We start from the raw sequence: 26,433 nt of genomic DNA, 5'->3' as shown, positions 1-26,433 counted from the left end.
GAATCAGCATAAAATTGTGACTCACTTGTGTAACTCCATTTGCAGGCCTCATTTGATTAGCATCAAGAAAAAACCCTAGATTATTATTATTATTATTATTATTGTAAGGGGGTGGGAATTAGAAATGATAAGTAAAGGTGTGAACAATAATAATAATAATAATAATAATAATAATAATAATAATAATTGGAAAGACAAGAGAATGAAAGGTAGAAGTAAATACCTGCTGCAATGAAATGATAATAATTGAAGATAGGAATTTGAGGCTAAATATGATGTTGATGATGAATGAAATGCTGCTGCTGCTGCATAATAATATTATTATTATAATATCCCGAATGAAGAGTAGAGATGATGTCGTCGTCCGTCTTGGCTGACTTGACTGACAGACTACTGACTACAGATAGATAGATAGATAGATAGATAGATACAGATAGATATTGATATAGATAGATAGATAGATAATCGTTGCGGAAGTCAAGTAGTAGTTATACTTATGTTATTGTTATTATTATTATTATTATTATTATTATAGGAGATTAGGATGGGAGACGTGCGTGCGGTATGTATGAATGAATGAATAATACTAAAAGGGAGGGATATCATATCATGTGAATATTGTGTCTTCTCAAATAAAATATGTTATATTGGGAACAAAATTATATGTAATGTTATATGTAATCTAATGTAATATTATTTATAGCATACTAGAAATTTAAAAGGTATACATATTTTCAACTTATTTACAGATTAGTTATTGTGAATCATTGCGATACTTAGAGATGTTTTTCAGGTTTATTTTTTGAGTTTTGAGTTGTTCGGTTTTAGGTTTAAATATAAATTGAAAAAAAATAAAAACACAATTGTTTTATTCACAAATATCATCATGGTAATATATAAATAGCATAAAAGTTCAAACATCATATGATATGATAATGTTTAAAAGTTCTAAAACAAACTATAAAACATTATGTTTCAAACACAAAAGACTACAAACCAAAACGCATCTATAAAGAATACACAATAAATGTTTGGGTTATGTGTTTCGAGTTGTTTTGGTCAGGTGTTTTTTTGTTGAGAAAAAAAAGACTTGATAACCGGACCATTTAAGATTCGAGTTTGGGTTTTTTGAATATTCTCTAGTTCGGCTTCAGATGACTTTGTGCCAAGTACGGTTAGAAAAACACCCTTAGACTGCTACTCGTAACATTGGTATTTATCTCTTATAGATTCTAAAGCATGTTGTACATGTGGGTTATGTGTAACCCGTTTGTTACATGTTATCTATTTTGCCACTATGTGTCACTATAGTAATCAAACTCGATTTTGTTCCTAAGATCTTTTTTTTCTTTGTACGGTTATAGGAATATATACCACAGCAACAATGGAGGATTACATAAGTGTATATGTACCTTGCAAAGTCACATATATATATATGTACTATGTGTGTGTATATCTATCTTTTCTAATAAAAGACTACTTTTGCCACTTGTCAATCTCATAACCCTCCTCACATTTTTTTCATTTATTTCAATATATAACCCTTATCTTTTAAGTTATTTCAATATATGAGATTCAAGTTTGTTTTTATTACATGTAAATCTTAATCGATTCATTTATTAACATCAATGGTGAAATAAGAAAATAAGGAAATATTAAAATTGACGTTTCAGGTTTGTTAGAATAAAATTATAAAATCACAAGTAAAATTAAAGCAAATAAAAGGTGCATCATTATCGAATAATTTGGATTTGTATGGTAAACTACAAATTGTCTTTTTAAACTCGGATTCGAGCAACAATATATAATTTGAACTCAGGAAAATGTGTATTTTTTTTTATTTTCTTCAAACGTTTTGTATAAATATTACAAACATGGAGAATACCTATTATATATATCTTGGTGTTTAGCATTAAATTATTGAAGTTGAATATGATAATTATAATCTATATGTATACCGATTTACTATATGGTATGTCATTTATTTATATGATTTTTCTGCTTAGTATAAAGGGTTTTAGCAATAAGAAAATCAATATTTAGTTTTCAATATTTTCTTCTATAACTCAGACCAAAATGCTTAAGAAACATATAGATTCACATTAATATAAAAAAATAGTTAATCCGGTTAAAAGTCATTTACCATGCTTCCAACAAATCCGAAATCTTTGTTTTTTGTCTATAAGTTGTTAAAATATAGATATCGATTCATTAAATATTCCAACAACTCCCATAATGTAAACTAATAAAACGGGATTAGTATTTAAAATTTAAACATTTCTTATCGAATACTTTCAACTATTATAAATAAGAATTACTACATTCACTTTATGTAACTTTAAATATTCTAATATCTTGCTAACTCAGAATAATCCTTTTATTTGAACATGACTTTAAGGTTAGTATTTCTTTGTCATTTTTCACTAACATGAAATGAAAAAAAAAATCATGTTGTTATATTTTAATTTCCGGTTTTATATGTTGTTTGATTATACAATTTTTAATTGTAAAATATAAATCATGTAAAAATTTGTCATACACATAATATTAATGACACCAAACTTATCATGATAAATCAATTTCAAATTATAAAGTTTATAACGATGACTATATCATCAAAGTTCAGGTAATCTGGTTTTTTTGGATAATCATGTTTTTGGAATAAACATGAGTAGATGATCTCAAATGATATTATATTAATTGATTAAAATGTATGATATTTTAGTTGTATGAATATTTTTTTTATAGTTTCATGGATATTTTATCATTTATCTAGGGTTGGCATGTACTTGAAGAATCTTATTTGTCACACTCACAACTATACGTGCATATATCAAGAGTTATAAGCATACCTATATGTTCCCTTATCAAGAGTTACAAGTAGACAATGTGTACCAACCAATACAATCACAAATGTAGTGTACAATGAAGGTTTTACTTATTTGTGACATATTTGTGTAATCTTAGTTATGTAATTTTTGTAATTTTAATGTAAATTGTAACCATATAAAATATGTGATCATTTTGTTAACTATATTTCATTTAATGGTTACAGTATAAAACTTTTAACAATTACCCGTGTAATACACGGGCCTCAAACTAGTATATATATATATAAATGTATTTTCACGAGTAACATATATATTTTTTAATTTCTTTTTGGTTCTGGTAAAGATTAAAAGCATATAAAAAGAATGAAGAAGATTAAATAAATAAAAGATTAGCGTTTAAAAGTTGTTTTTACAAGTTCCAAGTATCTTATTGGTTTTTGAACATTCCCCTTCTATTTATTTACTATAAAGAAATACAAATTGGTGAAATGAGAGAAGAAAGAAAAACAATATAGGCTCATAACTTATAAATTTTTTTTCTCACATATTAAGTAAACTCAAACATTTTTAAACTTTTTAATAAGTTATAAGTAATAAGGAGGCAAAAATAAGGAATCCCAAACACCCCCTCATTATACATATTAAGATCATATAAGTGTTGAATCTCTATTGAGTTAGGTTTGAACTTAAGATCTTAATATTTCAAGCATTAACCATCACACACATGCAATTAGACCAGAAGGTCAACTACGACTCGTATATTTGGTAAGATAAATGAGAAAACATCAAGATGATTTAGGCATGTAAAGCGGAGATACACGGCGAAATTGATTAGAACCGTGGAATCCTTATGTAGGGAGGAGTCATGACAAACCAACTTGAATTAGGATGAACAAATTGGACAATAGACAAGATTTGTTATAGTTGCAAATTGGTGGAAACAAGATTTTTTTTGGTAAAAAGTAATTCTTGTCATACGTTTGTTATTGATGAGAGTATGAGTATATTTGTTAGTTGATTGTTGTAGTCATTCAGCATATGTTTCCGATGCGACAAAGAATATTATATTTCAAAATAATATATTTTAACTAAATTTGTAATTAAGAAAGCAAAAGAAAATTCATAATAAAAAATATATAGAAAAGTGAGTTGTAAAAAGTGGAATGCATTTGCTATTTTTTTAGTAAAAAGCAAAAAACCAGTGATGATAAATGGATCCTGGATCTTGTCTTGACCCGCATGTCGGTCCAAGCCACTGTTCACTTGTGGGGTTTGGTGTGTGTCCAACGTTCGTCCACTCAAATTCAAATTTTCTTTTTGCCAACGGTAAATATCTTTTCATCTATTCATATTAGGCATTTGGCTTCACCAAACATAAAGGCAAGTGTGCTTAATTTTTTATTCGTATGTTACTTAATACAATATAGCTCATATGAAGTTCATAAAATGATATAACTTAGTATATATTTCAAAAATATTAGAAAGTATTATTATAAAAAAAGTACATGTTTTATAAGTTATCACTGAATTATAATTAATATTTATAAGTTGGTAATGTTAGTTTTTAAAATATAGAAATGAGTTTTATCATTAGCGACGTTTATAATGATTTATTTTTTACAATGACTACTCACACATACTTTACCCATACTTCTAAAATTTAATTTTTTTGTTATAACACTCACCATTATAAAAGGTAAATACTTATTTAATACTTTGTTATCATTAGGACAAATGCTCTTTGTTATAATGATATTAAATTAACAATGAGTTATTTTTATATGAAAATTAAAATAAAGAAGTATCAAATGTTCATATTTAATTTTAAGTGTACATATTTGTTACTCTTAAATAGACTAAAGTAATGGTACTATGTTGCCTAGTCCATCATTTAATTTCGCACGTGCCATTTATTATATTCATCCCTTTTAAAATCTCGTGGTGTCATTTTTAATGAACATTAAGAGATACATATATTATTAAAGTAACAAAACAAAATAATAGATAGAAATAAACATTAGTTCATACTCACTTAGCGGAAGTTGTAATTATGATTCTAAAATTAAATAAAAGATGAGTATGAGTTAAGAGCGTATTTATTTTTTCATATTGTAACTTTAGTGTAAGCTGAATTTCATTTTTAACATGTTTGATTTGTAGATCATGTTTGAATTAAAATAAATATTCTAAAGATAACATATTTGGTTGAGATATAAATGAAATTGAAATTTCTCTTTTTATAAAAAAGTGAGTATTTCTTTCAAATTCAACAAACGATTGGAATTTCTAACTCTCTTGTCGATGACTCTATAACCACTCCCTAACACCTTGCTATACTGAAAGTAAATAGAGATTAAACGCATATTAGATATCAATTTCACATGTCACAGTCCACACATTTGACATTTCAAGTAAGTGAAATGAAGTAGCAATTGAGAAAATAATAATAATAATAATAATAATAATAATAATAATAATAATTAGGAGGAAGGGTATATTGGTAAATTGGAAACATAAAGGTAAAAATTTGAAAACTGATGGCCGTTTGAAAGAAGCCCACCCACCCACCCACCCTGATAAATAAATAATAATATATAAAACAAACACATTCATTCATTATATCTGCAGCAGCATTCAAAATCAGTCTTCCATTTCATTTCAATACCTTCAAAACCCTAGAGAGAGAAAGAAGCTGAGGTATGACAGGTATGGTGATGCTCACAAGAGGCGGTGGTGACGAAAACACTCGCTGTGCTACTGCTACTGCTACTGAAGAAGAGCAAAACCAGCAGCAGCAGGAGGTGTCACTGGTAGCCTTGCTGATTTCAGCTTTAAGGAAGTCAATGGTGGCCTGTCGAGTCAACGAAGGAGACGACCAGGCAGCTCTGCAGCATCAGATGGAAATCGGATGGCCTACAAATGTTCAACATCTGACTCATGTTACTTTCGATCGCTTCCACGGCTTCCTCGGCCTCCCCATTGAGTTCCAAGTCCAAATCCCCTCTCGCGTTCCCAGTGCCAGGTTGAAGTCTAATTGCTTCATTTAATGTAGAGCGTTTTGTTTAATTAACTCATCACAAGAAAGGTGCTTCAATTATTAGATTTGGAATTTTAACTTCATTCATTTTTAAACCCAATATCTATCTATCAAGATTGTCAGTTTCATTTTAATTTCCTTTACTTACTTACTTACTTCAACTAATATAATTATTCAGTATTCAAAGTTAGTTTCAACACCTACCAAATTTATTACTAGTATTTTCATCAACATACATACAACTACTTAATTACTGATTATCATCTCCTTTATGCAGTGTTAGTGTGTTTGGTGTCTCAGCAGAATCAATGCAATGCTCTTATGACTCTAGAGGCAACAGTGTCCCTACAATCCTTTTACTCATGCAGCAAAGATTGTACGCCCAAGGGGGTCTCAAGGCCGAGGGGATCTTTCGTATCAATGCCGAAAACAGCAAAGAGGAAGAGGTGAGGGACCAGCTAAACCGAGGCACCGTCCCTGAGGACATTGAGGTTCACTGTCTAGCAGGGTTGATTAAAGCGTGGTTTAGAGAGCTGCCATGTGGTGTGCTTGATGGCCTTTCTCCTGAAGAGGTGTTGCAGTGTAACACTGAAGACGAGTGCGCTGAGCTTGTCAAACATTTGAAGCCAACCGAAACTGCATTGCTCAATTGGGCGGTTGATCTTATGTCAGATGTTGTTGACCATGAAGAGTCCAACAAAATGAATGCCAGAAACATTGCCATGGTTTTTGCTCCCAACATGACTCAGGTAAATCTCTTTAATTAATCCTCATGTTATAACTGTACTGTACTTTAATTCTTTTTAAATGGTATGAATACCAGACCAATTCACATGATCACATGTTCCTTCTTATCTCAATTCAAGATTTTATAAAGTTTTCATTTATGACAAACTGGACCATTCACATGATCACACAATCCTTCTTGTATGAAATCAGGCTACAATGACTAAATATTCAAGATTCTATAAACAATGGACCATTTTTATATAGAAATGGCATAATGTGCCTCCTTTTATTGTTGTAGGGAGCTTTCTTACTAAAGATTTAGGCCCATTTTAATATAATTGTTCTTTCTTTTTTCCGTTTTATTTGTATTAGATGTCGGATCCATTAACAGCCCTGATGCATGCGGTACAAGTCATGAACTTGCTCAAAACCCTGATTACAAAAACACTGCGAGAGCGTGAAGAGGTGGGTACAACGGACGGTGGGTATTCCCCCATGTCGTACTGTTCTGAAAGTCAAGAAGAAATCGAAACTAGCTGTGAACTGAGAAGACCATCATCAGAAGATGAGACTGAGGAAGATGAAGTTGAATCGTTAAGTGAAATGGAAGAAAGCTTCTTACAACAACTGATTGAAAATGAAAATGCAAAAGATTGTTTCAAGAAAGAGTTGGGAAATCTGGTGAAACAACAACGGTCTAGCCCGACAAGCGGGTTTGATTTCCAGGAGGAATCGTCTGTGATGACTGATGGATACATGTCATCAGGTATGAGTGTGAGTGTTAGCCCCGCGGTGGGGTCACAAGTCGAAAAGGTGAACAAGATTGTGGAATGTGTCAAGTGAAACTGGTGATGCTTTTATGTTTGTTTTCCTTGTAAATTGTTTAGTAGCAGCAGCAGCAGCTAGTGGTTATGTATTTTGAGAAGTGTTTGGATTGACTTAAGTTTGTGGTTCAGCTGGCGGCTGAACATGTATTTCACCAGCTGGTTATTTTGTAACTTTCCATTGGATAATTAATCCAGGTACTGTATGTATGCTGCAGGCCTGCAGTAGTTGTAACCTTCATTTAGTTTCAAGAGTCTTTGATTGTTGGATGGATGACCCCATATATATTTTGTAACGCTCAACTATATAAAAAATAAAAAATCAAATTAACAAGTTACCAATATACATGACTTCATAATGTGGCAGCAATAAACAAAGACAGAGATACTTTAAAGGGAGATCAAAGAAGATTCTTTTGAAACAATAAGCACCAAACAATGTTGTAGAGAAAAGAATGACTATATTGATATGTTAATGAGTTGTATTATATGCTTGTAAGCTTGCTAAACGCGGTGCAAGCTTATCTTCCTCTAACCGATTTGGCATGGAGATTATCTGATGGTAACATACATTAACACCGGCTCAATCAATCTATGAGGCTAAGACGTATGAGTTCAACCATCACCGGGTTAAATTTGTTTTGAGTTTTGAGTTTTGAAAAATTCGAAATAATAGTTTAAAAACCTTACATCTATGACTTACTGTGCAAATTTTAAGTTAATATAAAAACTTATTCGTCTTACACTTAGCAATATTTGCCCCCAAAACAAGCGATCATGTTTGCTTTGCATTCATCAAGATAACACAAAATAATTACATAACACACTAATCTAATGATATTTATTTTTGTTTTCAAAATCACAGAAATTTAATTTGATTATACCTTAACATTTTGACACAGGTCTGATTACAATGTTGACCATGTAAAAATAGTCCAATGCAAGTCTCAATAGTCAACAGACTCACAATTTACATAATATAACTCTGATTACTATGTTGACCAGGGTTAAAAACCAACCATATCAGACCAGTCCCAATTACTTTGACCGAGGTTCCACAGTCGTCACTAACGAAACACTACAATGCTACCAGCGACATACAAACAGAAGTACTGTCTGCTTTAACTAGGAACGGTGTGTTTGAGTGCTGATGATAGTGTTTTGAAATGTGCAATGAGTTTGTGAGACTGGATCTCGTAAGCGGGTGATGAAATGATATCGGCCTTCTCGAGCTTTTCAGTGGCGTTGATGATGGCGTAGAGGTCGTTTTGTCATTCCATAGTTTGACTTCCTCCATCTTGTATTGATTAGTGAAGCTGAAACAGGCAGAGACAAGTTATGGTGTCAATTGACCAGCAGCAGATGTTGGTAACTAAACAAAGTAATATTTATTTATGTATTTGTAGGCAGCAACAGAAGAATAAATTAAAACAAGCAATGGGAGGGGGGGGGGGGGGGGGGTTGTTTTGAAAGCAACAAAATTTTATTAATCATATCTGACCCTAAAAATCAAGCAAGCAATTAGTAGTAGTATAATAACGAAATCAATGAATCAATCGGTTAGATCGAAAACAAGGATAATAAGATGAATGATTTACAGGCCAAACGAACGAATGATTCCAAGGACTCCTGACTATACGACCCCCAATTGATATTGATATTGAGCAATAAATGTGAAAAGATCCAATATAACAGTAGTTATTGTAAAATCCATTTTTTGTTCGAAATCTGATATGATAGAAACAAGAATACAGAGAGAAGAGAGTAACGATCAATCAAGCCTATCATTCACTTCTGTTATAAGTACAGACATTAACAACTCTATTACAACAACTTCCTAACTAATACATTTCTAGTCCCTGATCTACTTATCTATCTCATTATTACACTTCCAGTCCCTGAAGTATTATATCAGTAACAAAATCGATCCATGAAATCACATATCAACATCTCGGAATCGTCAATACGTATCCAATTAATCATTTGTTCACCGAAAAAAAACAGTTTTGAATCGTTAATCGATCAATTTTTACTTTTTTTCACGAAAACCGTTTTTGAGCGTTTTTTGAGAGTTTTAGGTTTTGGCTGAGCGTATTTTAGGTTTTGCCTATGTATTTTTTTTTTGCATTTGAGCATCTCGCGTACCTATCGTATGTTAAAGCATTATTGTACAGTATCGCGTCCCATAAATAAACGCATACCCAACAATACATACATATATGAAGATGAAAGCAATTCATCAATTCCACCGGCCTAATTGGAGTCATTCAAATTTACAACAAGAAAAAAACAAGGACATGTAGAATAATGTATAATAAAAGAAAGATGTTACTTACTTTCAAACAATTAATCAGATTAATGTTGCTTAACAACTTTTCTATAAATAATAAACGATCCATGACTAGAAACTTACAACGTACTGTTTTTAACAGAATTATCGTAAAACATCATCCAATGTATTATTACTTAGGGCCAGCCAGCCAACCCAAAAAGGTATTATTACTTGGGGCCGACCCGAAACGGTTCTAACCATGGTTCAATGCAAAAAAAAAGCTATATACAGGAGGAGAGGAGAGCATAATTCCAATAGCTTCAACAATAATAGAAATAGAAATACATGATTAATGAGATTCACAAATTATGCTCTCAACATAATTCATTCTCTCTTTCTGTTGGTAACTCGGTATATGCATTTGTTGCTTGTACTCGTCCACAACGGATTTCTTTATATTTATTTTTCCTGGTGAAGAAAGCCACGATGATCAAAAATGTTCTAATACAACCTTGCACATGAAGTCCTCCGGAGCTGCAGTTACATAACATAAACAACTCAATTCAGATTACTATTATAATTATAATTATAATATTGCTTTTTAATCATACTGAATACATTATTGTTTATAAAATGGACAAATACTATATATATATATATATATATATCATGTCCTAAAGATATAATAATAACTTGTGTGAATCATGTACGTACCTAATCCATTGGTGAACAATTTGAACTGACCAAGGGCTTGTCTGATGAACATCTCAACACCACTCACAACCGTGACACCAGTCTCTACAGCCTCTTGCAGCAGTCGGGTGTTTCTAGGCGTGTAAACCGCATCAAATACAAGATCATATGATCTTAAATGCTCCTTGGGTACGGGTGTTAGGTGTACATCTGGTTCCATGCCTATCGCAGAACTATTTGCAAGAATCATTCCATTTTCGGGACAAAACGTATCCAACTCTTCAATAGGCAACGCCTCGCCTGAAACTGCCCGTGCAAGAGACTCTGCTCTATCTGCCCAACAAGTTTTAAGTTACAAATTAATTAGTCAACATGTAATAAAATCAAAGGGCGAGGCTTACCGAAATTGCGGTTGAATATGACGACACGAGCTCCTTTGCTTTTGGCACCAAAAGCCAGTGCTCCTCCTGCACCTCCTGCTCCAACCAACACAAATAATCTTCCCGCAATGGGCGACCCGTTTCCGACTTCTCCATTTGACTTCTGCCTCTCTGTTAGTTAATGCACTTTCTTTAAGTTCTATCTATAATATATGGCTTGTTTGACTAAACACACTTTGATAATTATTATGTCACTTTATCATTACAAAGTATATACCTCGCAGCGCATCTTCTATGGCAGTGATACAAGCATCACAATCTGTGTTGTAACCAACCAGCTTTCCGTCAGAGGGCCGCCTAACAATGGTGTTTACCGCTCCTATTGACTGCGGATAATATTATTTTCATATTTACTGGCATGGATAAAACAACTGTGAAAAAATTATATATTTACCTTAGCAAGGGGATCAACTTCATCACAACACGCAACCGCTGCTTCCTTATGTGGCAGTCCAATACTACGTGTTCCATCAAATATATAACAAGCATGCATTAGAATAACCTAGTCAATATACACTGTTACATTTCTTAACCAAGCATAAATTGATATCTTTTTAACGGTTATTCATACATACCTGAAACCAGCAAAGTCTGTGCAAGAGTAGACTCTAAGGAAGTCCTTAATATTATCGACAAGGAGCGGAACATAAATCCCATTATAACCGCAATATCTGAACGCAGGGTTATGCAGCAACGGGCCTTTGCTATGACCAACAGGATTAGACACAACGCCAAATACTTTTGTATCGGCATCCATGTTATCAAGCTCATAAACATTCTTGATGCTGACAAGAGGCGGCAAACCAGGTATGGATGTTCCTCTTAATGAACCGCAGACCATAAAGGCGCCATATTTTGGGCCCAGTAATTGGCTTATAAGACCTCGATCTCCAACCGCTCTTACAATCACAGGAACTTGAGAATGAGTAAGGAGATGGAAGACAGGCGCAACGTCTGTAATGTAAGCCACCTCCGTCACTATTTTTATTATATCTGCTCCGGTTGATTGAAGGCCTGCAAGCAGGTTGCCAAGTTTTTCTCTGCAGCAACGAGTAGTGTTATTATTTTTCACATAGCTTGATACAACGATCTTGCTGTTCTCTCGCTTCTGCATAAGTTCATCTATCACACTCACATCGGAAGCCAACTGTACGTTCCAAAATTTATTTAGTTAATCAGCAGCAGCACTGCAGCAGCTTTACATATATATACAAACAAACAAACAGTTGTATCTGACTAACTAACTAACCTCAAAGTCGATTTCTACGAATTCAACATTCAATTCCACGGCCAGCCTCAATATCTGTAAGCATTTGTATCTTAAATCTCCTCCTCCTCCTCCGACTTTGCGTCCACTTTTCTGCAGCGAATTTAATCTGTAAAACACATGTTCGGGGTTGGTCAAATAAAAGTCAAAAGCGGTTTTCAGTTAAATAAACTTGATCAGGGTCTAACTGTCTAAGTTTATTGACACAAGGTGTGATAGCTTAAACCTTAAATGAAACTTATAACTTATATAAATAAATATTGTATATTACAAAATGCATATTATTATAATAATGATAGTAATAAATATAATTAAATACGTAAGTACATACATAAGCAAAAATAACGAATCAATGAATCGAGCCAAATGATAGCTCGAGCTTTTAAAAGTACTCATGAGTTGAACTTAGATTTAAAGTTTGTAATAATGACAGAAATTAACATCTTTCAGTTAAACAAGTTAAGCTGGGTCTCAAACTCAGCTTACCTTGAAATTAAAAATGTAAGAAAATGATTAAGTTATTTATGAAGTTAAGAGATGTTTATTAGAATGGATAATCATTTTGTTTATTGTGTTCGTAATACATGGTATAAAGTAAAAACCAAAATTCAGATTTTGATGTTTTTCTTCCACTAGGCTATTCATTGTTTACAACATGAGTTTACTTTTCAGGCACTCTTTGGGCTCAACATGAGTTTTACTTTTCTCACCATGTGTTTGGCAGCCATTAATGGCCCACTTGACTTATTATTATTATTATTATTATTATTATTATTATTATTATTATTTTCAACTAGGTTGAAAACGACTTTTAAATTATTATATCATGCTCATTTCTCATTGGTTGTCTACAGATTTCATTATCATGAAATGCATTCATGAGTTTGTTTAAGAAAAGAAAATCTATCTATCAACACATGTCCTTTTAAATGATAACAAAGGGACCATATATAAATATGACAATAAGTTTTTTAAATTAAATACTCCTACTTATATTATTTATAAGTAAAACAAATTATTATAAAGTTTCTTCTTACAAATAAGTTATTACTGAAGACAAACAATTATAATTGATTAAATGGTGACAAAATGTCAAACTTTTTATGATGTGATGTTGAAGAAACACTAAGTGACCCCGGCAGATTACGGATAATCTGGGGGTTAAATAGATGTTTCCCACGAGGGTTAGTTCCGGCAAAGATGGTTGTTCTGATGACCTGCAAAACAGACACCGTGAGCTCGTCACTGAGAAGGGGGGGGGGGTACCTCCTTGTGACCACCCTCCGGCGTGAGAATCAGACTAGATTGCTCTTGAATATAAGTGTATATTAAGAGAAATAGCTAGAGAGAAGATATGATATTAAGATATGATACCGTTCCAAGGTGTTGGAGTATTTATAGCCGAATGTAGGTTTCCAAGCAGGTACAGCCGGCTGAATAGTATTCCTGTTCTACCAACTGTGGGCTACGCACGTGCCATGCTGATGGTTGGTGGGTAGGCAGCGGCTGATAGTGACCAGGCCGGCTGTGTACTATTCCTTTTCCACCAACTGCAGGCTATGGACGTGCCCCGACAGGGGTTGGTGAGTAGGCAGCGGCTGATAGTGACTTTAAGTACTAGAGCGTGCTGCCCGTCGTACTGTTGTCAGTGAGCTGTCGCAGCTTTGGTCAGATCTTTTGTCCATACCTTGGCAGGTACAGTACAAAAGATCCTCCAGTATCGTACGGACTGGCTCATTTGGGCGGGAGTATTCCCGGCTTCGGGCGGGAGTGTTCCCGGCTTGCTCATTCCTTCTTCAGGTGACATTACTGAATTATTTGAGAGTTAGTGCCTTGTGCGTGTAGCCTTGCTGTGCGGGTAGCCTTCCCTGATGGCTAGTATCCGTAGCTGCGGGAACAGGCGGAGTACGTCGACCATTGGGAGGCGTTTCTTGCGGGAGCAGCTTGCGTACTGCGCGTAAGGACGTCGCGTCTCTGAGCGTGGTGGGTCCTGCGGATCCAGTTGGTCTTTGCGCAGACGTCCCTCTAGGTGAGTCTTGCGGGTCCAACCGCGCAGACGTCCCTCTGAGGTGAGTCTTGCGGGTCCGACTGCGCAGACGTCTCTGTTTGAGGTGAGTCTTGCGGGTCCAACTGGGTTCTGCTGGGACCTACCTCTTCAAGTCCCCCCAGTCCAATGTTCTTCTCATGAATTGTTAATAAGTGAGGTGAACTTTTGGACTTAAGCAAGGGGTTTTGAAAAGGGTTTAGTTTTAAGGTTTTCCATGGGGATTCTTCCCGCGGAAGTCCTAATGTCACGTGCAGAAATTCCCGACTTTTCTGCTTGATCTTTGGGTATGATGCGGGTAGGTCTGTAACCTCCTCGCAACTCAGGAGCGTTGAGTTCCACTTGTGTAGATTCTCCATGAGGTTTTGGTAGTTTTGAACATAGTGATCAATTATGTTAAACAACCAATTCCATCTTGGAGCTTCAAACAATCTAGTTCTCAACGTTCCCGCTATGCGGGGATGTTATTTCCGTTTCCGCAAGCATGGCCCAGGAGATCCTTCTTGGTTTCAATTCCTTGCGGAGTGCTAAGTATGTGAAGGGTTTTGCCTTGACACTGTACCTGCACTCGTCTTATAGTTACTTTACTTCCAAGGTATTCCTGGCGTCAATTCCCTGAAGGTGCTAAGTATGTGAAGGGTTTTGCCTTGACACTGTACCCGCACCCGTCTTATAGTTACTTGGTTGCCGAGGTATTCTTGGCTTCAATTCCCTGCAGGTGCTAAGTATGTGAAGGGTTTTGCCTTGACACTGTACCCGCACCTGTCTTATAGTTACTTGGTTGCCAAGGTAAGGGGGTATAGTCCCGCTTACTTTTGAATCTTTTTGAATCTTTGAAATTTGAAGAGTTGGTGAAAGGATAAGAACAGTCCAAACTGTTGAAGGGACGGTTGCGTCGTCCGACGGTTTCTTCTGACAGTTTCAGGACGTGCAGGAAGTTATGGCGACGTGACAGTATATGGTCATTCCAGACGCTCTTTCAGGCGCGTGGCCGCGAAGTTTACGGTGCACGTCCTATCGACAGCTGTTGTCAGCTTGCTTTTTCCACGTGTCATAGTTTCATTGCACCTGCGCTTTTCCGTCTCTCCCGCATTAAATTCATCGCATTCATTGCGATGAGTATATAAAGGGAGGAGAGGATGCATCTCAATTCACAGTTTCACTTCATCTTCTAAGCGATTTCCGGCGAATACTCTAACTTTTCCGTCGAGCATTCTCCTGAAATCGTTCTTTCCATCCTCCAAAACATGTCTTCTACTCATGATCTTGAAGTTACTGCCGAAGAGTCGGACGTGTATTCCAAGAACCCGACGTCCACTTCTGATAAGGACGATAAGAGTACTGCTGGCGAGTGCCAGTGTGCTCTTCCCGTCGACCAGTATCAGTACATCGTCAGGAAGTTCATGCTCGAGCCTTTCGAGCCTGAGTTCCCTGAGCCTCACCAGACGGTGTACGATGCCCCCAAGGGCAAAATAGGGGTGTATGTTGCATTCTTCATCTATGGGAATCTCAGGTTCCCATTGACGGAGTTTGTATACCGTGTTCTGGAGAGACACGGTGTGCACCTGACGGAGGTACACCCAATGGCGATCGCCAAGATCCACCATTTTGAATGGGTGTGCCTCATTCTGGGTGTGGAGCCCCATGTCGACCGCCTGATGACCTTCTACTCTTGGAGGTGCATCCAGGCTGGTATACCTTGGTCAATCGGATCAAGGGTTTGAAGATCTGCGCTACCGAGCGCAGTCTTCGTTCTTGGAAGCGGGAGTTTTTCTACGTCTCCGCTCGCGTCGTCCCCATTGCGATGACGTTTAAGAACGGGAGAGCACTTCCGAGCCTTCACGCCTCCAACTACCAGGAGGCGGAATGGTTTTCCAAGATTTCCCGGATCCAGACTCCGGTTTACCGCTTTGCGGAGTCCGGGATGGTTATGCTCGGGATGAGCCGGGTGTGGAAGGATGCCGGGGCAGAGGTGCCACAGATTCCTATCGTCCTCGAATACGGTTTGAACTCTATCCCTTACGGTATGCTTCATTTCTTTTTGCTGATTTAGGGTTTTTCTTCTAACTGTTTCTGTCTATTTTCAGAGGGAAACAACTTGCAATTTCTTCTGCAGCCGCGGGAGAGCGGTGGTCCCGCTCGGATGGGTACTCGTGCTCTTGATGAGAACGAGTTGCCCATCCTTGAGCAAACTGCGGATCGGTTTGTGGAGGTCTACCCGCCGGGCCACGAGATACTGAGCGCCACGCGGCCAGGTAAAAGATTATTTAACCCTCGCCCTCTCAATGCTCAAACCTCTGCTGGAATTCCTCTAATTTTGTCATCTTCTGAGGAGGAATCCGCAGATGGTCCTTTCTTCGCGAGGAAGAAGGCTGCTGGCGGGAAGGGCAAGGCGAAGGTTGCCTCCACTGCCGATCAGGGGAACCGGTCTGAGTCGGAGACCGAAAGTGAAGAGGCGGCGGGGAACCCTGGTGATGGTGAGACCACTGCCCCGGAGGTTGAGACAGCTGTCACCTCCGATCCGCCCAGTACGACGACGGTGACCGGCGTGAAGAGGCCGGCTCCATCGGGTTCGTCCCCGCCTGTCAGAACCTTCAAGATCAAGAAAACTCGTAAGTGTAAATTAATCTTACCCGCAATTCTTTCCGCCATTGTTTTTAATATCTTGTCTTCATGCAGGCGTGGATGCTACTGCATTCCAAAGTGGAGCGGGGAGGAGCGTCTCTCGACCCATGACGGTAGGTTTGGTCAACCTACCCGAGGCGATGACCCAGGCGGCCGCGACTGTTTCAAGTGTTGGTTCAGTTGCTCATTCTGTTGAGGCAACTGTTCCAACTGTAACATCATCCCCGCCGGCTGTCAGTGCGATCTTCAAGGAATCCTTCACTGAGCCGGCGGTGATTGTTTCCGCGGGCTCCTCCGCAGCGGCGGCCACGGTTGTGAGTTCACCTCCAGTGAGTTCACCTCCGATGGTCTCTACCGCGGCGGCTTCAACCGTGCCTCCGGCACCGGCGACTACCTCGTCCCCGGCCGGTTCAGCAGGTATGCTCGGGGCTTCTAGCCAATCTCTGCCTCCTTCCCATCTGCCTGACCTGTTGGATGGTTATCCGTTAGGTTCGGGTGATGGGTTTGGCGGCTACCGGCCTGTTGTCGACCCTACAGGTGCGTAGGGTTATTTTGGCCATTTTATATTTTTATCATCTTTTCCTAACTGCCTTTTGTTTTTGCAGTGTCGGATTCGAATGAGGTGTATGTTCCACGGTGGAACATCCGCCGGGGAACAACCCTTCGGACGGCTGTGGACTGCGTCGAGTGGGCGCGTCACGCGGCCCCAAGTGGCGCGTTGGGGGAAGCCATGTCTAGCTACCAGGAGGGTAGGCTGACAAATGAGCTTCGGATTCTCCTTGCCCGGATGCAGCCGCGCGTCGAGTTGCTTTGTCGTGAAAACGACAAGTTAAAGGCTGCGCGTATCCAAGAAGTGGCTCAGGCGCGGGCTATCCGGGAGGAGAACAGGAGACTTTCCGCAATTGCTGCGGAGAAGGAAAAGGCCTTCAAGGCTCTCGAGGTTGAAGTGCAGGCCCGGCTCGAGGCCCATTCCAAGGCTACCCAAGCTGTTAACGAACAGCTTCGGTTGGCTAAGGAAACTGCGCGGAACGCGACCGAGAGGGCCACCAAGGCTGAAGCCGTTGCTGAACCTCTGCGCGCCAAAAATGAGGAGCTTAAAGCCAAACTAGAGAGGCTTCAGCAGGCTCAGGATGCTTTGGCTATGGAAGACGCCAAGAAGGTTCAAGAGATCTTGGATCAGAGGGGTATGCTTGACCATACTGAGCATAAGCTGAAGGGCGTTGAAGAGGCTGCTGCTAAGGAAGTGTTGCTTGCCAACCTTAACAAAAATGAAGCCGAACGCGCCCGTGACTTAGCTCAGGCTGCCCTCCAAGAAGCTCTGATTACCAAGGAATGGCTTCGACGAGAAGCGTTGTCGCAAGTATGCGTAGCTTCATAATATCTTTACGCTTTTCTTTGTGCTTAGAAAAGGTTTTGATACTTGTATTTTTTCTTCTTGTAGGTTGTGCATCGAGTCTTCACGAATACATCTTATGACGATGCCATGAGCGCAGCCCTCAACGCTTCTCATGAGGATGGGGAAAAGGCTGGCTTCCTGCTTGGTCTAGGGTTTGTTGAGAAGGGCATCCCGCCTTCCAACTTCCCTCTATATGATGTGGATACTGAAGCTGCTTATGACCAAGCAGTGAACCAGTATGCTGCCTTCCCGCATCCGGTGGTGGAGAAGGTGAACGAGATTGCTGCTGCTGATGATGGGCTAACCATTCTCAAGACTTTCCTTGAACCGCCACAGCCAACTGATGGTGCGGGTACAAGTGGGTTTGGAGGGAGTGGTCCTGAAGTTTGAACCTTGAGATCCCTTCCCACCGTTAGGATAGATTTATATTTCTGTAGGCGGGTAGGTACCCGGCCATTCTTGTAATGCTTGAATTTTTTATGAAATATAAATGTTTGTGCGGGTAGGACCGCCAATTTCACTGGATGACTTGCTTTATAAACGTTATATGACTTGCTCATGCATATTATAGCTTAATTTGGCACTTTTTTTGCCGCATAAACAATATATGATTCGCTCGTGCATACTTTAGTTTAACTTAGCAATTTTCCAAGTGTTTTGAATAAGTTAACCGTTCGACGCGCGGTTGTCAATAGGTTAGTGTTCAGTTTCCTCTATCATGATTGTGCGGGTAGGACCGTCACTTTCATTTAGTGGGATGACCAGTCTTCACCTATAACTGACCTGCGTGAAGGTTTGCCGTTTTTTGTGTTTATGCGGGTTTTGCCGCCGTCCACACGCAACGACGTCTCCACTTATTTATGCGGTGAATACCGGCATATCTGTTTTGAATAAGTTAACCGTTCGACGCGCGGTTGTCAATAGGTTAATGTTCAGTTTCCTCTATCATGATTGTGCGGGTAGGACCGTCACTTTCATTTAGTGGGATGACCAAACTTTACCTATAACTGACCTGCGTGAAGGTTTGCCGTTTTTTGTGTTTATGCGGGTTTTGCCGCCGTCCACACGCAACGACGTCTCCACTTATTTATGCGGTGAATACCGGCATATCAGTGTTTTGAATAAGTTAACCGTTCGACGCGCGGTTGTCAATAGGTTAAAGTTCAGTTTCCTCTATCATGATTGTGCGGATATGACCGGCACTTTCATTTAGTGGGATGACCAAACTTTACCTATAACTGACCTGCGTGAAGGTTGTCATCTGTTTGAAATTTTTGCCGTTTTTTGTGTTTATGCGGGTTTTGCCGCCGTCCACACGCAACGACTTACTTCCCCACTTATTTATGCGGTGAATACCGGCATATTAGTGTGGAAAGTTTATAAATGTAAGATCATCAGCGTCAATGTGATAAGGAGAATCATTTCCATTAGAAGTGGCTCTGGGCCTTTTCTTTACAAGTTTGGAATTGATCTACATGCAGCCTGTGTAATTGAGCTCCCTTCCATGTTCTTGGGATGGGAGTGTCATCGAGCCTTTCGAGCCGATATGCACTTGGTTCGGAATCTCGTTGTTTACGCAGTATGTAGTCTCCAACATTGAAGCTGCAGTTTCATTCGTGTTTTTCCCAACTGGGGATCAACACGCATTAGCCTGCTCAGCGTTCATTACGCCACGAGGTGCGTGAGCGTCCCATCTCTGACAAATGCTTCGACGATGTCCTTCAAGTCTAAGCATTCCTCGGTGGTGTGGCCTCTTGTCCTGTGGAAGTCACAGAATTTGCTTTAATCAGCGTTTGGACGCTGTCGGATAATTGGAGCCTCTGGCCATGGGAGCCTCTCAGTGGCGAATATGTCGGTGACGCTTTTGGTGAGTGGCGTCCATCTGGAGTTCCGGTTCGACTGCATGCTGTCCTTTCCGCCTAACCGAGGGTGCGAGCCGGATGAGGTGTCAAAGTTTACCCTTGACTGCCAAATACCTAGCTTCCTCTTTTTGTTTAGTCGGGCGGTAAGGACGTTGTTTTCTCTTGTTTTCTGGGTGTAGAGGTTTGTGCTTTGGGGAAGATCTCTACCCAGTTGCTTTTCCGTTTCCGCGAAGCGTTTAGCTGCTGTCATGATGGCATCCCATGTGGATGGCATGCCGTCTTTACCCGTTAAGGTGCGGATGAGCTCTGGATCTTTCGCGCCCTGGATGAAAGCAGCGCGAACAAGATCTTCGCTAATAGCGCCCAGACTCAGCTTCTTTGAGTTGAAGCGAGTGATGAAGTCTAGCAAAGATTCATCTTCCTCTCGGATGCAGTTGAGGATCGTCCATTGTTCTTCAGTGTACTTTCTTTGTTGACTGAAGTGTTGGCTGAACTTCTGTTGGAAGTCTGCCCAATCGTAGATGTGGTGGACCGGTAGACGGTCAAACCACGCTCTAGCCGCTCCAACCAGCGTCATCTGGAACATATAACACCACGTGGGTTCCGTCCAGTTGCTGACGGTTGCCCCCGCTATGAATCTGTTCAAATGATCGTCTGGGTCGGATATACCATCATAAGTGCCGATGTTGGACATATTTTTGGCACTTCTCGGAGCGATTGCTTCCGCAATGTCCCTTGCAAACTTGGACGTTCCCGCATTTGCAGCAGTTGGTCTAAAGATTTTGGAGAAGTCACGTGGGTTTCCCCCCGCGTTCCTTGGTTTGAAGGTTTCTTCGAAATTCCTTCTCGGTTGGAAGTCCGTTTCCTTACGCTTCCCTTTCGCTCTATGGCGAGGGTTTGCGTCGGTGTCGGATTCCTCCCGATCATCGTCCGAGTATTCGCACTCACTGCTCATGTTGAGCTGTTGTCGAGTGCTTCCAAATTCGTCAGCCTGTTGGATGGAACGTAGGCGTTCGTCCAACTCAGCTTGGAATTCCTTCTGACGTGCTTCCGCCCACGCTTTAACTTGTTCAAGTGTTTGGCGGGGGAGCCTCGTCTGTTGTCTTTCTACCTGGGTATTAATGAATTCCAGGGGATGATTGTTTACTGCACTTGCCCCGGCTTGGGTAACCGGGGTAGTGTTCGTAAAATTTACTGCACTTGGCCTGGCTTGGGTAACCGGGGTAGTGTTCGTAAAATTTGTGTGCTCGCCGGTGTTCCCCCCAGTAGCTGGGGTTGTGGTTACCGGAGTTTCTTGGTCGCTCGTTGGCCTTGGCAACGGAGTAACCTTAACCATCTTTCTAGAAGTTTTGAAAAAACTGAAAAAGAATTAGTTCTAGCTTTTATGCACGGATGGCGCCAATGAAGAAACACTAAGTGACCCCGGGCAGATTACGGATAATCTGGGGGTTAAATAGATGTTTCCCACGAGGGTTAGTTCCGGCAAAGATGGTTGTTCTGATGACCTGCAAAACAGACACCGTGAGCTCGTCACTGAGAAGGGGGGGGTACCTCCTTGTGACCACCCTCCGGCGTGAGAATCAGACTAGATTGCTCTTGAATATAAGTGTATATTAAGAGAAATAGCTAGAGAGAAGATATGATATTAAGATATGATACCGTTCCAAGGTGTTGGAGTATTTATAGCCGAATGTAGGTTTCCAAGCAGGTACAGCCGGCTGAATAGTATTCCTGTTCTACCAACTGTGGGCTACGCACGTGCCATGCTGATGGTTGGTGGGTAGGCAGCGGCTGATAGTGACCAGGCCGGCTGTGTACTATTCCTTTTCCACCAACTGCAGGCTATGGACGTGCCCCGACAGGGGTTGGTGAGTAGGCAGCGGCTGATAGTGACTTTAAGTACTAGAGCGTGCTGCCCGTCGTACTGTTGTCAGTGAGCTGTCGCAGCTTTGGTCAGATCTTTTGTCCATACCTTGGCAGGTACAGTACAAAAGATCCTCCAGTATCGTACGGACTGGCTCATTTGGGCGGGAGTATTCCCGGCTTTGGGCGGGAGTGTTCCCGGCTTGCTCATTCCTTCTTCAGGTGACATTACTGAATTATTTGAGAGTTAGTGCCTTGTGCGTGTAGCCTTGCTGTGCGGGTAGCCTTCCCTGATGGCTAGTATCCGTAGCTGCGGGAACAGGCGGAGTACGTCGACCATTAGGAGGCGTTTCCTGCGAGAGCAGCTTGCGTACTGCGCGTAAGGACGTCGCGTCTCTGAGCGTGGTGGGTCCTGCGGATCCAGTTGGTCTTTGCGCAGACGTCCCTCTAGGTGAGTCTTGCGGGTCCAGCCGCGCAGACGTCCCTCTGAGGTGAGTCTTGCGGGTCCGACTGCGCAGACGTCTCTGTTTAAGGTGAGTCTTGCGGGTCTAACTGGGTTCTGCTAAGACCTACCTCTTCAGATGTATATATGCCACGTCATCATTTACATGTTATGAAAATTACTTATAATAAAAGTATTACATACAACGAAAAATACAAGATAAAAGTAAATGATACTTGAATGCAGTGTAAACTTTTGATAAAAGAGAGCGGCTATTTATTAGTTATTATAGTTGTAAACTTATAATATATTAATTTATATATTATTTGTGTGACATAGCCAAGCCAATCCACCTACCGCTGGTGGCGTATGTCCAGTTTCCATGTGCACTTTCGTCGTCTACTCCAACTTTAATTTTTGATATATATATTTAAGTATTTATCTCCACCATTGATATATTAATCCTTTTTGTTTTTCTCTGTGGACCAAACATCGTCTACAATATCACAAGGGCTAAATGGGTATTAATTTGCCTAGTCACAAAATTATAAACTAAACAGCCTTTGATTAATTACCCCGCCATGGTCAAACATGTCCACGAGAACATATTGCGAAAACACACTCGCTTTTCTATTATATATGATGCTTCTTTTTTTGTAAAAAAACATTAAACTTGATGGTATTGATATAGGAGTCAATGGTTCAAATCCAATAGTGGGTAGAACTTATTATGCCACGGTCAATGACATCTGGGAAATTAATATCATTTTGGAATTTTAGTAACACTCGTTTTGTATCTTTTCTGTTTATTTTACGTTGCATAAAGATATGAGCGTAATATAAATAATATCCCTAGCCAATGGGTTGTGAACAACGACACCAAATAAGAGCTAAGTGAGATTTAACTGTTTTATAACTATTCAGCTTTTTTTTTGTTTTTTTTATCATATCAGAACATCTTTAAAAAACAAGCCGATTACAATAATAAAGTGGCAGGCAGAAAGGTACCTGAATGAAACAATAGCATGGAGAGTTCTTCGTTTAAAGAGAAGCTCAAGATCAGAAATATGAAAGTGAGAGATGGAGTCCATACAAAGCTCAACAATATCAGCCCCTTCTTCTTTAGCTTTCTCCATTGATTTCACCATTTCTTCTTTACTTTCACTTTCTATTGTTGCACATACCAACAGTTTGTTCTTGAAGCCCATCTATGTGCCCAAATGTCTTTTGAGTGTGTGTGTGGTCACAGTAGTATAACTAAGGTGCCTTATATAGGCAAAAATCATGTCATATCATATATATTATCATATGTGTTATAATATTACTACAAGATTAGCAATTATTCCTTAAACTTGAAGAGTTGAATATGACAAAACAAACAAGAACATAAGAGATATACATATATATTTCGTAACTCCTTTTGATTGTCTGTATCACTTATTGTTACAAATATAAGATATATATACACACTTTACATTCACTATTTGGGGGACATAAGCTAATAATTTGATTGAAGACTTTCACCATCCACATTTTTACCCACACGTTAGTTGAAGACTTTCACATGCAAATGTTTCCATCCATTCACATGGATGTTTTACCCACACGTTAGTTGAAGACTTTCACATGCAAATGTTTCCATCCATTCGCATGGATGTTTTACCCACACGTTATAACACTCCCCCTTGGATGAAACATTTTCAAACTTCGGGATATTGAATTACTGCCTCATTAAAAACCTTGCTAAAGAAAAACCCAATGGGAAAAAAACTTTAGCTAAGGGAAAAAGAGTGCAGTATATAGCTCCCCCTCAAATTGCAGGTCGTTACATTGTTCGTACATGGCGCATGCCAATATCATGAACATGTTTCCTGAATGTTGCTGTGGGAAGTGCTTTTGTGAAAAGATCAGCTGAGTTGTTGCTGGACTGGACATATCTCATTTCAACCTGATAGTCTTTAATAAGGTCTCGAGTATACTCAAAGTATCTTGGTGGTATATGCTTTGTTCTGTCACTTTTGATATATCCTTCCTTCATTTGCGAGACACAAGCTGCATTATCTTCATAGATAGGAGTTGGAATTCGATCTTTCTCTAGTCCACAAGAAATCAATATGTGTCGTGACATAGATCTTAACCATACACATTCTCTTGAAGCTTCATGCAATGCAATGACTTCAGCATGATTTGAAGATGTTGCAATGAGTGTTTGTTTCTGAGAACGCCATGAAATCGCAGTTCCTCTATTCTTAAATACATATCCAGTTTGAGATTTTGCTTTATGGGGATCAGATAAATAACCTGCATCTGCATAACCAACTAACCCTTCTTTTGAATCGTTAGGATAAAATAAACCTAAATCAACAGTTCCTTTTAAATACCGAAAAATATGTTTAATGCCATTCCAATGTCTTTTAGTAGGGGATGAACTGAATCTTGCCAATAAATTAACTGCAAAAGAAATGTCAGGTCTTGTACAGTTAGTAAGATACATAAGTGCTCCAATTGCACTGAGGTATGGTACTTCGGGACCAAGAATATCTTCATTATCTTCGCAAGGACGAAATGGATCATTGTCAACATTGAGTGATCTAACAACCATCGGTGTGCTTAAAGGATTTGCTTTGTCCATATTGAAACGTTTTAAGAGTTTCTCAGTATAAGTTGACTGATGCACAAGTATCCCATTATGCATATGCTCAATTTGTAAACCAAGACAATATTTGGTTTTTCCAAGATCTTTCATTTCGAATTCTTTCTTTAAAAGAGCAATTGCTTCATTAATTTCTTTTTGTGTCCCAATTAAATTTAGATCGTCAACATACACAACTATGATCACATATCCTGATGTTGTCTTCTTGATGAAGACACATGGACAAATAAGATTATTTGTGTATCCTTTGCTTATCAAATAATCACTCAAACGATTGTACCACATCCTTCCAGATTGTTTCAGTCCATACAAGGATCTTTGTAATTTGATGGAATACATTTCCTTAGGCTTTGAGCTTATTGCATCGGGGAGTTTAAATCCTTCGGGAATTTTCATATAAATGTCACTATCTAGTGATCCATACAAGTAAGCTGTGACAACATCCATAAGGCGCATCTCTAAATTTTTAGATACTGCTAAGCTGATTAAATATCTAAACGTAATAGCATCCATGACAGGAGAATACGTTTCTTCATAGTCAATTCCTGGCCTCTGAGAAAAACCTTGAGCTACAAGTCTTGCTTTATATCTTGTAACTTCATTTTTCTCATTTCGTTTTCTCACAAAAACCCATTTATATCCTACAGGTTTCATTGACTTTGGTGTAATGACAATAGGTCCAAAAACCTTTCGATTGTTTAGTGAGTTTAATTCAGCTTGCATAGCATCTTTCCATTTGTTCCAATCTTGTCGATTTTTACAATCATCTACAGATTTTGGTTCAGGGTCATCGTTTTCTTCCATGATATCGCTTACCACAGAATAAGAAAATATATCATCAATATTTTCCATTTCATCTCGATCCCACATTATATGTGATTTACCATAGTTTATTGACAATTCTTTATTGGAATCATTTATTTCTTCCTGAGGAAATGTTATATCATTTATTCTTTCCTGAGGGAAGGTTTTGTCAATCATTCCTTCCTTAGGGTCAGTATCCTTCTCAGAACCCTTTCTTTTTCGAGGATTTTTATCCTTTGAACCGATTGGCCTTCCACGTTTTAAACGTTTTTGGGATTCATGAGGTGCATTATTATTATTTTGCTTGCTTGGAATCTCAACTCGAGCTGGAGCATTAGCAGCTGGTATATGAGATTTAGTGACCCTGTTTATATCAGTAAATGCATCAGGTAACTGATTTGCAATTTCTTGTAGATGTATTATTTTTTGAACCTCTGTCTCACTTTGTTTTGATCTTGGGTCTAGGTGTAACAATGATGGTACACACCATGATATATCTCTTTCTTGCTTTTTCATTTCTCCCCCTAATGCTGGGAACATTGTCTCGTTAAAATGACAATCAGCAAAACGTGCTGTAAATACATCACCTGTTAAAGGTTCAAGGTATCTTATGATGGAAGATGTTTCATATCCAACATATATTCCCAACCT

General features: G+C 38.9%; 2 protein-coding genes across 2 annotated transcripts; one reads left to right on the top strand and one right to left on the bottom strand.

Annotated features, from left to right (window-relative positions):
- The first annotated feature begins 5,530 nt into the window (after positions 1-5,530).
- LOC143532525 (rho GTPase-activating protein 2-like) lies at positions 5,531-7,694 on the top strand. Its single transcript, XM_077027561.1, has 3 exons — positions 5,531-5,853; positions 6,146-6,617; positions 6,970-7,694. The coding sequence occupies exons 1-3, from the start codon at positions 5,531-5,533 to the stop codon at positions 7,438-7,440; spliced, it is 1,266 nt and encodes a 421-aa protein (XP_076883676.1). The 3' UTR covers positions 7,441-7,694.
- Positions 7,695-9,926: 2,232 nt separating this feature from the next.
- On the bottom strand, positions 9,927-23,632 carry LOC143532524 (bifunctional 3-dehydroquinate dehydratase/shikimate dehydrogenase, chloroplastic-like). Its single transcript, XM_077027560.1, has 8 exons — positions 23,334-23,632; positions 12,076-12,202; positions 11,402-11,973; positions 11,221-11,284; positions 11,044-11,152; positions 10,788-10,937; positions 10,408-10,719; positions 9,927-10,227 (listed from the first exon to the last, which is right to left on the bottom strand). Exons 1-8 carry the CDS (start codon positions 23,531-23,533, stop codon positions 10,184-10,186), a joined length of 1,578 nt encoding a protein of 525 aa, XP_076883675.1. The 5' UTR covers positions 23,534-23,632; the 3' UTR covers positions 9,927-10,183.
- Positions 23,633-26,433: the final 2,801 nt, after the last annotated feature.

Source organism: Bidens hawaiensis, unplaced genomic scaffold, assembly GCF_021521415.1.
Source record: "Bidens hawaiensis isolate Kalapana, Puna unplaced genomic scaffold, B.hawaiensis_p1.1 tig00009451_1, whole genome shotgun sequence".
In the NCBI taxonomy this organism is placed as follows: domain Eukaryota; kingdom Viridiplantae; phylum Streptophyta; class Magnoliopsida; order Asterales; family Asteraceae; genus Bidens; species Bidens hawaiensis.
The sequence above is the reverse complement of the archived record's forward strand: the minus strand, read 5'-3'. Positions and strand labels throughout refer to the sequence as shown.

Coding starts and splice junctions, on each gene's coding strand:
- LOC143532525 (XM_077027561.1), top strand. CDS start 5,531: ATGACAGGTATGGTGATGCTCACAAGAGGCGGTGGTGACGAAAACACT. Junction 5,854..6,145: donor TCTCGCGTTCCCAGTGCCAG/GTTGAAGTCTAA, acceptor TCCTTTATGCAG/TGTTAGTGTGTTTGGTGTCT. Junction 6,618..6,969: donor TTGCTCCCAACATGACTCAG/GTAAATCTCTTT, acceptor TATTTGTATTAG/ATGTCGGATCCATTAACAGC.
- LOC143532524 (XM_077027560.1), bottom strand. CDS start 23,533: ATGGGCTTCAAGAACAAACTGTTGGTATGTGCAACAATAGAAAGTGAA. Junction 11,974..12,075: donor TCGTAGAAATCGACTTTGAG/GTTAGTTAGTTA, acceptor TGGAACGTACAG/TTGGCTTCCGATGTGAGTGT. Junction 11,153..11,220: donor AAGTTGATCCCCTTGCTAAG/GTAAATATATAA, acceptor TATTATCCGCAG/TCAATAGGAGCGGTAAACAC.